We start from the raw sequence: 13,265 nt of genomic DNA, 5'->3' as shown, positions 1-13,265 counted from the left end.
TTTTGTAGTGTTTTATACTGACCGCACAGTATTCCATCCTGTCCTATCTATTTAGCTAGACTGGCCTCCTGTGCTCATCTTGGTTTCATTCTGTGTATGTCTTTTCCCTCTCCACTCACAGTCATTATTTGTGGGGGGCTAATCTATCCTTTGGGGATTTTCTCTGAGGCAAGATAGCTTTCCTGCTTCTATCTTTAGGGGTAGTTAGCTCTTAGGCTGTGACGAGATGCCTAGGGAGAGTTAGGAGCATTCGACGGCTACTTCTAGTGTTGTGTTGAGCTTAGGGACTGCGGTCAGTACAGTTACCACGTCCTTCAGAGCTCGTTCCATGTTGCTCCTAAACCACCAGATTATAACAGGTTACCCACATGCGTTGTTGCAGACGGCGGCGGATAGTGTGAAAAAACATCCGCGAGGAAATGTCAGTCATGCAGGTGCTACAGCAGGGCAACGTTTTACTTTTTGTTTTCGTTATGGTCCCCTAGATCAGGAGATAAGGTCATCTATCCAGAGGCACTGGTATGTGCTAGAGAGAGATAAGGATTTGTCGGGTAGGGTCTCTGGAGGGCCGTTATTTTCCAATAGACGGAGTACACGGATCAGGGACGTGCTGGTTCGTAACTGCACGTTGGATCCAAAGACGACGTGGCTGGAACAATCCGTTCCCAGGGGGAATTATCGCTGCGGGAATTGTCAATCTTGTAAATATCATTTGGTCGGGCGGGTGTTGATCATAGGTCCAGTCAGACATACGGTCCAGCAATTTATTTCGTGTAAATCGGATCATGTTGTATACCTGGTTTTTTGTCCATGTAAAAGATATTATGTGGGGAAGACTATACGTCAGTTACAGACACGTTTTAGGGAGCATTTTAGGTCCATCCGGACGGGCAAGGGTGTATCTAGGCTCATTAATCATGTTAGGGATGCGCATGGAGGGGACCCGGAGGTTCTTACATTTGCAGGGGTGGAGAGGGTGACTTTACCCGTACAGGGGGGTGACCTACATAAACTGCTATTGAGGCAGGAGGCCAGGTTGATTATGCGCACGCGCGCGATGGGCCCGGTCGGTATGAATGATAGGGTTGATATGTCCGTATTTCTGTGACTCCCTGATGTGGTGTTACTCCCCCTGTCACTTCCCCTGCTGCTCTCTCCAGAGGAATCCTGCGTGCAGTATGGTCAGAGCATGAGGGAGCGCCCGACTTGCTGCTGATAGGTTTGGGCAATATTCTCCACACTGTTGCGGCTACTCGGCTGATTTTTTGTAGCACATTACTTCTGGAGTAGAGATATGGATGGTCGCACTCTTTCTGGTTGATTTTGCCAGCATTGTTTTTAATATCTTATATTTGTATGTTATGCACATGTTGTATCTTGTTTGCAGGTGGTTGGGCTTGGGAGCGTGGGATGGGAAGGGGTTGTTCCTACTCACCTATATGTACTGATGCCTCCTCCCGGCACCTTAGACCCATGGAAGCGCTGCTGTTTGCGCGAAACGGCCGTCGTCGATCCCTGCTCACCTCCTCCCGTTTCACACTCCCCCTTTCCGTGAAGAAAATGGTGATGTTTCACATGTCTCAATAAAGGACTTAGACCACACCAAAGCTGGTGAGTGCTGCCGCATTTTTTCTATTTTCCTATTGTATATGTGTGTATGTGTTGTTTTTTTTTAGGCTATGTGCACACGTTGCAGATTTTGCTGCGGATCTGCAGCGGACTTGGCGCTTTGGATCTGCAGCTTCTTCCATGCGTTGTGAAGTACCATGTAAATATATGGAAAACAAAATCCGCAGTGCACATGCTGCAGAAAAAAGTGCGGAAACGCAGTGGTGTTTTTTCTGCAGCATGTCAATTCTTTGTACGGATTCTGCAGCGGTTTACACCTGCTTCTCAATAGGAATCCGCAGGTGAAATCCGCACAAAAACCACGGTAAATCCACGGGTAATCCACAGTGCGGTTAACCTGCAGATTTTGCAAAAACAGTGCGGAAAAATCCGCACCCCAACCCACAACATGTGCACATAGCCTTACACTTGAACAGAGTAGCCGAATGATGGTATTACTAGTGTTCCATAATCGGCTAGCTGTCACTGTAGCAGGCATAGCCGGATGGGACTAGTAGTCCCATCGGTTGATGCCTGCCTACATACAGACCCACACACAAACACAGCCCTACACACACAGACACACACACACACATATATACACAGAGACACACATTCTCCACAAGTATCCGCCCACACACTCTTGTCTCCTCCCGATCTGCGTTTCTCACATGCAACTCCGCAGCAAATGCGCAGATCTTTTTAAACCTGCGGTTTTGCTGCAGATTTGCCTGACTCAATGGAAGTCTATTGGTGCAGAAATGCTGCAGATCTGCAGAAAAAATTGACATGCTGTAAAAAAAAAACAACCAAATCCTCCCGTATTTTTCCTCAGCATGTGCACAACCATTCTCAATTTCCCTTTGACTAACATTGGTGGTGCACTACACTGCGCATTTGATGCAATTCCGCGCGTCTTAAAAAATGCTGAGGATCCGCATCAAAATCCGCAATGTGTGCACATAGCCTAAGGCCGGAGTCACACTACAGCGAGATACGGCCGAGTCTCGCAGGTTAAAAACAAGCTCTGGCACCGGCTCTGCGGAGCGGAGCGTGCGGCTCCATGTATTGCTATGCGGCCGCACTCTTGGTTTTAACATGCGAGACTCGACTGTATCTCGCTGTAGTGTGACTCCGGCCTAAGAACCAAAAAAGGCAAAATGTACAAAATACATAACTGACATTTGAGAAATTAAATTAGCAGTGACCGATTTAGTAATATAACCGGCCGCCTTCTCAGTAATAGCCAAGGGCTCCATCCATGGAGTCTATTAGTTTCTTAAAGAGGTTGACAGATCTTAAAGAGAACCTGTAACCAGGATAAAGCAAAGTTCGGGCCACAATGGCGCTATTACATTCCTCCTTAGGGCTCCTTTTCACTTGCGTGAAATACGGCCGAGTCTCGCAGGTTAAAACCCGGCTCTGGCGCCGGCACTCCAGAGCGGAGCATGCAGCGTGCTGGCGGCAGAGCTAGGTTTTAACCTGCAAGACTCGGCCGTAATTCACGCAAGTGAAAAGTAGCCCTAAGGCTATGTGCACACGTCAGGATTTTTTGCGTTTTTTTTGCGGATTTTCCAGATAAAAATGCTATAAAATCGCTAAAAAACGCAAACAATATGCATTCTATCATTTAGAATGCATTCTGCATGTTTTGTGCACGTTTGCGTTTTTTTCCACAAAAAAAACGCATTCCGCAAAAAGTAGCATGTTCATTATTTTTGCGGATTTTTTGCGGATTTCCAATTAAATTGGAGTGTCCAGAAAAAAACGCTAAAAATCCGCGCAAAAAACGCATGCGGATTTCTGGCAGAAATGTCCTGATTTTGTCAGGAAATTTCTGCAAGAAAATCCTGACGTGTGCACATACCCTTAGGCTGCCGTCAGTATTTTTCATCAGTATTTGTAAGCCAAAACCAGGAGTGGGTGATAAATGCAGAAGTGGTGCATATGTTTCTATTATACTTTTCCTCTAATTGTTCCACTCCTGGTTTTGGCTACAAATACTGATGTAAAATACTGACTAACTACTGCTAGTGTGACGGCAGCCTTAACCCCTTTCTGTCAGCTGACGGAATAGTACGTCAGCTGGCAGATCCCCTGCTTTGAGGTGGGCTCCGGCGGTGAGCCCACCTCAAAGCCGCGACATGTCAGCTGTTTTGTACAGCTGACATGTGCGCGCAATGAGCGCGAGCGGAATCGTGATCCGCCCGCGCTCATTAACTAGTTAAATGCCGCCGTCAAACGCTGACAGCGGCATTTAACTAGCGCTCCCGGCCGCGCGGCCGGAGGTGCTCGCACTGCTGACCCCCGTCACATGATCGGGGGTCAGCAGTGCATCGCCATAACAACCAGAGGTCTCCTTGAGACCTCTATGGTTGTTGATGGCCGATTGCTTTGAGCGCCACCCTGTGGTCGGCGTTCAAAGCAACCCTGCATTTCTGCTACATAGAGGTGATCTGTACTTCACCTCTATGTAGCAGAGCCGATCGAGTTATGCATGCTTCTAGCCTCCCATGGAGGCTATTGAAGCATGCTAAAATAAAAAAAAAAAGTGATTAAAAATATAAAAAAAATTAAAAATATATAAAAGTTCAAATCACCCCCCTTTCGCCCCAATCAAAAGAAAACAATTAAAAAAAAATCAAACATACACATATTTGGTATCGCAGCGTTCAGAATCGCCCGATCTATCAATAAAAACAAAGGATTAACCTGACCGCTAAATGACGTAGCGAGAAAAAAAAATCAAAACGCCAAAATTACGTTTTTTGGTCGCCGCAACATTGCATTAAAATGCAATAACGGGCGATCAAAAGAACGTATCTACACCAAAATGGTATCATTAAAAACGCCAGCTCGGCACGCAAAAAATAAGCCCTCACCTGACCCCAGATCACGAAAATTGGAGACGCTACGGGTATCGGAAAATCGCGCAATTTTTTTTTTTTTTTTTAGCAAAATGTGGAAATTTTTTTCACCACTTAGATAAAAAATAACCTAGACATGTTTGGTGTCTATGAACTCGTAATGACCTGGAGAATCATAATGGCAGGTTAGTTTTAGCATTTAGTGAACCTAGCAAAAAAGCCAAACAAAAAACAAGTGTGAGATTGCACTTTTTTTGCAATTTCATCACACTTGGAAATTTTTTCCCGTTTTCTGTTACATGGCATGGTAAAATCAATGGTATCGTTCAAAAGTACATCTCGTCCCGCAAAAAATAAGCCCTCACATGGCCGTATTGACGGAAAAATAAAAAAGTTATGGCTCTGGGAAGGAGGGGAGCAAAAAACGAAAATGAAAAAGCGGAAAAAGCTCCGGGGGTGAAGGGGTTAAGGTACCTTCACACATAACGATATTGTTAACGATATCGTTGCTTTTTGTGACGTAGCAACGATATCGTTAATAAAATCGTTATGTGTGACAGCGACCAACGATCAGGCCCCTGCTGGGAGATCGTTGGTCGCTGGGGAATGATCAGGACCTTTATTTGGTCGCTGATCACCCGCTGACATCCCTGAATCAGCGTGTGTGACGCCGATCCAGCGATGTCTTCACTGGTAACCAGGGTAAACATCGGGTTACTAAGCGCAGGGCCGCGCTTAGTAACCCGATGTTTACCCTGGTTACCAGCGTAAAAGTAAAAAAAACAAACAGTACATACTTACTTAACGCTGTCTGTCCTCCAGCGCTGCGCTCTGCACTCCTCCTGTAATGGCTGTGAGCGTTGGTCAGCCGGAAAGCAGAGCGGTGACGTCACCGCTCTGCTTTCCGGCCGCTGTGCTCACACAGACAGTACAGGAGGAGAGCAGAGCACAGCGCTGGAGAACAGAGAGCGTTAGGTAAGTATGTACTGTTTGTTTTTTTTACTTTTAGGATGGTAACCAAGGTAAACATCGGGTTACTAAGCGCGGCCCTGCGCTTAGTTACCCGATGTTTACCCTGGTTACCGGCATCGTTGGTCGCTGGAGAGCTGTCTGTGTGACAGCTCTCCAGCGACCAAACAGCGACGCTGCAGCGATCCGGATCGTTGTCGGTATCGCTGCAGCGCCGCTTAATGTGAAGGGGCCTTTAGAGTGATACCATTGTTGAAGGACTCCGATCAGTGATTCTTTATTTAACATGGTGGGGGGATAAGGGTTGGGTTGGTCTTATGTTTCGGCCCCTCCGCCTGGCTCCTGTGTTTCTACAGGTCACTGATTATTCAGCGACCTGCCTCCATTTTGAAATTTAGTACACCTTGTACACACGTGCCTCCTCTCCGTACACCTCGTACACACGCGGCTCCGCTCCGTACACACACGGCTCTGCTCCGTACACCTCGTACACACACGGCTCCGCTCTGTACACCTCATACACACACGGCTCCGCTCCGTACACCTTGTACACACACGACTCCGCTCTGTACACCTCGTACACACACTGCTCCGCTCTGTACACCTCATACACACACGGCTCCGCTCTGTACACCTCATACACACACGGCTCCGCTCCGTACACCTTGTACACACACGACTCCGCTCTGTACACCTCGTACACACACTGCTCCGCTCTGTACACCTCGTACACACACGACTCCGCTCTGTACACCTCGTACACACACTGCTCCGCTCTGTACACCTCGTACACACACTGCTCCGCTCTGTACACCTCGTACACACACGACTCCGCTCTGTACACCTCGTACACACACTGCTCCGCTCTGTACACCTCATACACACACGGCTCCGCTCCGTACACTTTGTACACACACGACTCCGCTCCATACACCTCGTACACACACGACTCCGCTCTGTACACCTCGTACACACACTGCTCCGCTCTGTACACCTCGTACACACACGGCTCCATTCTGTACACCTCGTACACACGCTGGCTGTGCTCCGTACATCTCGTACACACACGGCTCCGCTCCGTACACCTCGTTCACTCGTGGCCACACTCTGTACACCTCGTACACACACGGCTCCACTCCACACACCTCGTACACACACGGCTCTGCTCCGCACACAAACTGCTCTGCTTCGTACACCTCGTATACACACGCGGCTCCGCTCCGCACACCTCGTACACAAACGACTCCGCTCCGTACACCTTGTATACACACATGGCTCCGCTCCGTACACCTCGTATACACAAACGACTCCGCTCCGTACACCTTGTATACACACATGGCTCCGCTCCGTACACCTCGCATACACACACGGCTCCTCTCCGTACACCTCGCACACACACACACGGCTCTGCTACATTCACCCTGTAAACCCCTCCTGACCCCACACATAAACTTCCCCTCATCCAGCACCATGACAACCAGCACAGCACAGTCCTGCATACACTGAGGCCCCTGATCATGTGACCCCTGACTCCTCCCCTCCTGTGACCTCATCACAGGTCCTGTGCGCACAGAACAGCCATATATGTGGTGTGCGGCTCTGCAGGTGGAGGTAGGTGCTGGAGATTCCCCATTACTGGGCGGGGGCAGGGGGCAGTAACCCCTCCATTCCCGGAGATAGCTAAGTCCACTGCGCCCCCTGGTGGTCCGTCCACCTCTATCAGTTTGCCCTTTCAGTGAAGCCTGTCACCTTGTATTAATATGAGTCTTCTCCATTTTGCTAGAATCTTCCGTTAAGTGTATTTGCTGATTTTCGGATTGCATTCTCCTACATTAGCGCGTTGTGTATATAGCACTCTATGTACCTGTCATTATTTATTGCCTGTATCTTCTGCTAAGTGTTTATTACGGAGGTTATCGGCGTTCTTATTATTGTACTTCTTCATGAAGAGCGACCCTATTGTGGGACGGTGTGAGGCAATCCTTCCATGTGTTGTGGCTGCCTAAGGCTACGTTCACATTTGCATTGCGTCGGGCGCAACCGCGGCGACGCATGCGTCATGCGCCCCTATATTTAACATGGGGGCGCATGGACACGCATTGTCTTGCGTTTTGTGACGCATGCGTCATTTTTGGTGCAAGCGTCAGGGCGCAGAGAACGCTGCATGTTGCATTTTTTTTTGCGTCCAAAATCAAGCCAAAAATGGACGCATGCGTCACAAAACAATGCGGTTTTGCATGCGTTGTGCGTTGCGTCGCCGACGCAGCGCCCAACAACGCAAATGTGAACGTAGCCTAACAGCGGTGAGACATGCAGCCGCGGGGACTCGCACGTATTATTCCAGCACGCCGAAGACACTCGGTCAGCACCAGAGCATGCTCAGATAACACCTTATCCCAGCACATTCGCTCATCACCATTGCCTAGGTTCCCAGCCACCTCTTCAAATTTATCAGTGGTGACTGGTCTCCTAAGCAAAGAGCGCAATGCTTGCAAACGCTGCTTCAGTGTCTCAGTGCGGCTTTGAAACTGCAGATGCAAGAAGTGCCAGAAGAAGTGGGAGAGCACAAAGGTCAGGACGGTCGACTGTTGATCATTCACCCAGCAGTGCACTGTCCCCAGCAGACTGAAAGGCTTCTGAAGACAGAACTTGAGAAAAAAAGCTTTTCATTATTGCAGATTTGTAAATTTTTGAATTTTGCTGAACAGGCAGCCCAAAGACGAGGCCAAACGCCATCACGAGGGGCCAATGGGTTGTCCTGGCAGCTAGCGACCTGCTGAAGGCCCCCATGGCTGTGTCATCTTCTGAAGCCCAAAGGAGAATGTCATTTTGTGTATAATTTGTGTGCAATATTACGGCAATGCAGTATATAGAACAAGCGATCAAAAGCTTTTAAGCTAAGTCATGTGACAAGGCTCATGAAAGGATCAATATTGGCTTCTAGGATTGCTACGTCCGATAGGTGGCGCTAGAGTTCACATCTTCTTCCTCTCTGAAGAGGCAATTTGCATACTGCCTAAAAAAAATTAGCAATTAAAAATGATCAAAATGTAATCTACCCAAAGAAGGTGCCAATAAAAAACAATCAGCTTGTCAACCAAAGATAAACCCTCCTAATGCATTAGTCCATCAATGGAAAAATAACAACGTTATGATTGCTGTTTTAACCATTACACTGCACTTTGAATTTTTTTTACAGGTTTTTTTCAGTACCAAATATGCCGATAAGGAAAAGAACGTTCCTCCAAACGCAAAATATTGTCTAAAAAATGCTGATTTTTATTAAACAATTATTATTATTTTTTTTTTTAAAAAGGACACCATTAAAAGGAAGAACTGCCGAAACGTTCATTAAGGGGGTCCACTGTTGCAGGTTGGAGCTCTGGTAAGTATGCCTGTCTGTATGTCTGGTCTGCACCGCTCACCTTGGACAGTATGTATTAAACACTCAGCACCTTGTTTATTGCATATTAACCCTCACTGTCTTGGATGGTCATTATGAGGTATATTGCATTGCTAGTGTGATTAGGACTGCAGCTTATATTTCCATCATCTATATTAGGTATTTACTAGTTTACAGGCTCCATATGTATAAACCCCTATAAATGGAGTGATTCTTATTATAACCTCTGCACAGTAATAATTGTTTAACCTCTTTCTGCCATTGGACGGAATAGTACGTCCGATGGCAGATCCCCTTGCTTTGATGCGGGTCCAGCAGTGAGCCCGCATCAAAGCCGGGACATGTCAGCTGTTTTGAACAGCTGACATGTGCCCGCATTAGGCGCATGTGAAATTGCGATCCACCCATGGCTATTATCTAGTTAAATGCCGCTGTCAAACACTGACGGAAATGCGGGCACCGCTGATCCCCGTCATGTGATCGGGGGTCATCAGTGCGTTGGCATAACAACTAGGGGGTCTCCTGAAGACCTCTATGGTTGTTGATGTCAGACTGCTGTGAGCACCACCCTGTGGTCCGCGCTCATAGCAATGCAGTAATTCTGCTACATAGGAGCGATCTGAGCATCGGTCCTATGTAGCAGAGCCGATCAGCCTATGCCAGCTTCTAGTCTCCCATGGAAGCTATTGAAGCATGGCAAAAGTAAAAAAAAATGCTTTAAAAAAATATGAAAAAAATAAAAAAATGTAAAAGTTGAAATCACCCCCTTTCGCCCCATTCAAAATAAAACAATTTTAAAAAAAAATCAAACATACGCATATTTGGTATCGCCGTGTTCAAAATCGCCCGATCTATCAATAAAAAAAAAAGAGAAAAAAACTCAAAACACCAGAATTACATCTTTTTGGTTGCCACGACATTGCAATAACGGGCGATCAAAAGAACGTATCTGCACCAAAATGGTATCATTAAAAATGTTAGCTTGGCACTCAAAAAATAAGCCCTCACCCAACTCGAGATCCCGAAAAAAAATGGAGACGCTACGGGTCTTGGAAAATTGCGCAATCTTTTTTTTTTTAGCAAAGTTTGGATTTTTTTCAGCACTTGGATAAAAGAGAACCTAGACATGTTTTGTGTCTATGAACTTGTAATGACCTGGAGAATCATAATGTCAGGTCAGTTTTAGCATTTAGTGAACCTAGCAAAAAAGCCAAACAAAAAATAAGTGTTGGATTGCACTTTTTTTTGCAATTTCACCGCACTTGGAATTTTTCCCGTTTTCTAGTACAAGACATTGTAAAACCAATGATGTCGTTCAAGAGTACAACTCGTCCCGCAAAAAAATAAGCCCTCACATGGCCATATTGACTTAAAAATAAAATAGTTAAGGCCCCTTCACATTAAGCGACGCTGCAGCGATACCGACAACGATCCGGATCGCTGCAGCGTCGCTGTTTGGTCGCTGGAGAGCTGTCACACAGACAGCTCTCCAGCGACCAACGATGCCGGTAACCAGGGTAAACATCGGGTAACTAAGCGCAGGGCCGCGCTTAGTAACCCGATGTTTACCCTGGTTACCATCCTAAAAGTAAAAAAAAAAAAACACTACATACTTACCTACCGCTCTCTGTCCCCGGCGCTCTGCTTCTCTGCACTCCTCCTGTACTGACTGTGAGCACAGCGGCCGGAAAGCAGAGCGGTGACGTCACCGCTCTGCTTTCCGGCTGACTGACGCTCACAGCCAGTACAGGAGGAGTGCAGAGCACAGCGCTGGAGGACAGACAGCGGTAGGTAAGTATGTAGCGTTTGTTTTTTTTTACTTTTAGGATGGTAACCAGGGTAAACATCGGGTTACTAAGCGCGGCCCTGCGCTTAGTTACCCGATGTTTACCCTGGTTACCAGTGAAGACATCGCTGGATCGGTGTCACACACGCCGATCCAGCGATGTCAGGAGGAGTCCAGCGACGAAATAAAGTTCTGGACTTTATTCAGCGACCAACGATCTCCCAGCAGGGGCCTGATCGTTGGTCGCTGTCACACATAACGATTTCATTAACGATATCGTTGCTATGTCACAAAAAGCAACGATATCGTTAACAATATCGTTATGTGTGAAGGTACCTTTATGGCTCTGGGAAGGAGGAGAGCGAAAAAAAAGAAAACGCAAAATCGAAAAAAGCTCCGGGGTGAAGGGGTTAATAAAAATCAATACTTTTTAGACATTATTTTGTGTTTGGAAGATCCTTCTTTTCCTTATCGGTTCATTAGTCTTTATGGCCCTTCGTGTTACTATTTAGGGCACAATAGGCTCTCAGTACCTAATATGTTTAAATTAATTTTGTTATTCAAAATTGCAACTCTTCCCGCAAACAAAAAAAAAAAATAGACACTCATATGGATATGTTGGCAAAAAAAAAAAGAAAAAAGTTATGGCTCAATGAAGAAGGGGAGTAAAAATAACAGAAGTGCAGAGACCATAAGCTCATGAAGGGGTTAAAAGTCAACATGACGACTTCTGCTAGGATGTTACTGTCAGAGCGGTGACGCGCATGTTTCTTCAGTGATCCTCTACTCACCTTGCAGTTTCTCCCACTTCAAGCTGTCCTGGCATTCATTTATTTTTAGGGGGCATAGCCGCTCTCTGCAGGAATTTAACTGTGCCATGTCCTACAGAGGTTGGGTTCCCCAGCCCATCCTGTGCAAGCAGGGCCTTTATTAGGCAGCTACTCCTACCGCTCTTTGTCTGAACACTGGTTCCTATCCTGAGAGCACCTGGTTATGCCTTCCTCCACATTCTGCTTCCCATTAACGACCTGGCTTGTTTACCCTACCTGTTTGACCTCTCTGCTCCTGACCTCGGCTATGTTTACTGACCCTGTGCTGCCTGCCCCAACCTCAGACCATCTGACTACACCATTGTCTCACCCCTCCTTACCTCGTACCCATGCCACTGACCCTCCGGTCAGCTTCTACAGACCCTGGAACTGCCTTGGAGCGGTAACTGGTGACTACCGGTGGCAAAGCCTATGCTCACCATCAGAGGCTCTAGTGAATACTCGGTAGTCGCTTAGTTTCGCCCTGCCTGTGGCACAATGGGTCCACACCCACCAGCATTAGTTTCTGTAGATTTCACTTTTTCCATTGCACGCCATTTCCACTACGATCTTTGGAAATGGAAATACACCATAGATATGTTTTCCTAGATACCTAAAAGTTCATGTTTAAATTATTACAGCTGTGGAAATTATTTGGGTTTGCTGCACATTTCACTGGTTTCAATACTTCTGCAACAAATGGCTATAGCATTTATGGCAAGTTCTGACATAGAGGCACTTCCTTGATCAGATATATTCTAGCTAGTGATGAGCGAGTATACTCGTTGCTCGGGTTTTCCCGAGCACGCTCAGGTGATCTCTGAGTATTTGTAAGTGCTCGGAGATTTCGTTTTTGTTGCCGCAGCTGCATGATTTGCTGCTGCTAGCCAGCCAGAGTACATGTGGGGGTTGCCTGGTTGCTAGGGAATCCCCCACATCTAATCAAGGTGTCTAACAGTCGCAACTCATGCAGCTGCTGCGACTAAAACTAAATCTCCGAGCACTAACAAATACTCGATCACCCGAACGTGCTCGGGAAAACCTGAGCAACGAGTACACTCGCTCATCACTAATTCTAGCCCATCCATTGTCTTCTCTTCTTCCCATTTAGGTCCCTACAATATCAGATCCCTTCTCTGGAGATCTTCTATATAAGAGAATTTTCCTGATTGACCCCTCACGGATGGATAGGGACAAAACGGCGGAGAGGATATTACACCTCACCCTAGAGATCCTCTTCCGGCTTACTGGAGAGGTGAGAGATTCTGATGATGTCACATTACATCATTCTTATCTATGGTTATTGTTACTGATTTCAGCTTTCAGCAGAATTTATCAGCAGTCAGCTATTCTGACTATTCGAATTGTTTGATTATATTTTATGCATGTTTTATTTTATTACATAGTGTGACCTCTGCACGTTTAAACTCTTGGTTGCTTTCCATTTTCATTTTTTTTTTTATAAGTATTTGGAGTTTCCTATTTGTATTCAAAAGATTTGAATGTGCTGTGCTCCTTCTATGTCTGGGCCGTAGCCTGTTGCAGATTTCGGCTTTCAGCAGAATCATTTAGCACCCCAGCTTTGTTTACTTGGGACATACATAAATTATATTCTTGTTTATCTGTAACATGGTAGATAGAGAAGAGTTGGCACAACTAAAGGTACCGTCACACTCAGCGACGCTGCAGCGATATAGACAACGAGCCAACCTAAACTAGATCGCTGGAGCGTCGCTGTTTAGGTCGCTGTAGAGACGTCAAACACAGCAACTCCAGAACGATGCAGGAGCGATCCTGTGACGTAAGGGCTACTCACTTCTCGT

At 46.5% G+C, this 13,265-nt stretch overlaps 1 protein-coding gene across 1 annotated transcript in view; it reads left to right on the top strand.

Moving 5' to 3' along the window:
- Positions 1–6,996: 6,996 nt before the first annotated feature.
- LOC138664008 (zinc finger protein 585A-like) overlaps positions 6,997–13,265 on the top strand; it is an 89,083-nt gene continuing 82,814 nt past the window's right edge. The window contains exons 1-3 of the mRNA XM_069750403.1: positions 6,997–7,055; positions 8,761–8,829; positions 12,554–12,697. Of these exons, the coding sequence (XP_069606504.1) occupies positions 12,626–12,697 (72 nt within the window). The 5' untranslated portion in view covers positions 6,997–7,055; positions 8,761–8,829; positions 12,554–12,625. The remainder of the gene's footprint in view (positions 7,056–8,760; positions 8,830–12,553; positions 12,698–13,265) is intronic.

Source organism: Ranitomeya imitator, chromosome 2 (assembly GCF_032444005.1).
Source record: "Ranitomeya imitator isolate aRanImi1 chromosome 2, aRanImi1.pri, whole genome shotgun sequence".
Lineage (NCBI taxonomy): Eukaryota > Metazoa > Chordata > Amphibia > Anura > Dendrobatidae > Ranitomeya > Ranitomeya imitator.
The sequence above is the reverse complement of the archived record's forward strand: the minus strand, read 5'-3'. Positions and strand labels throughout refer to the sequence as shown.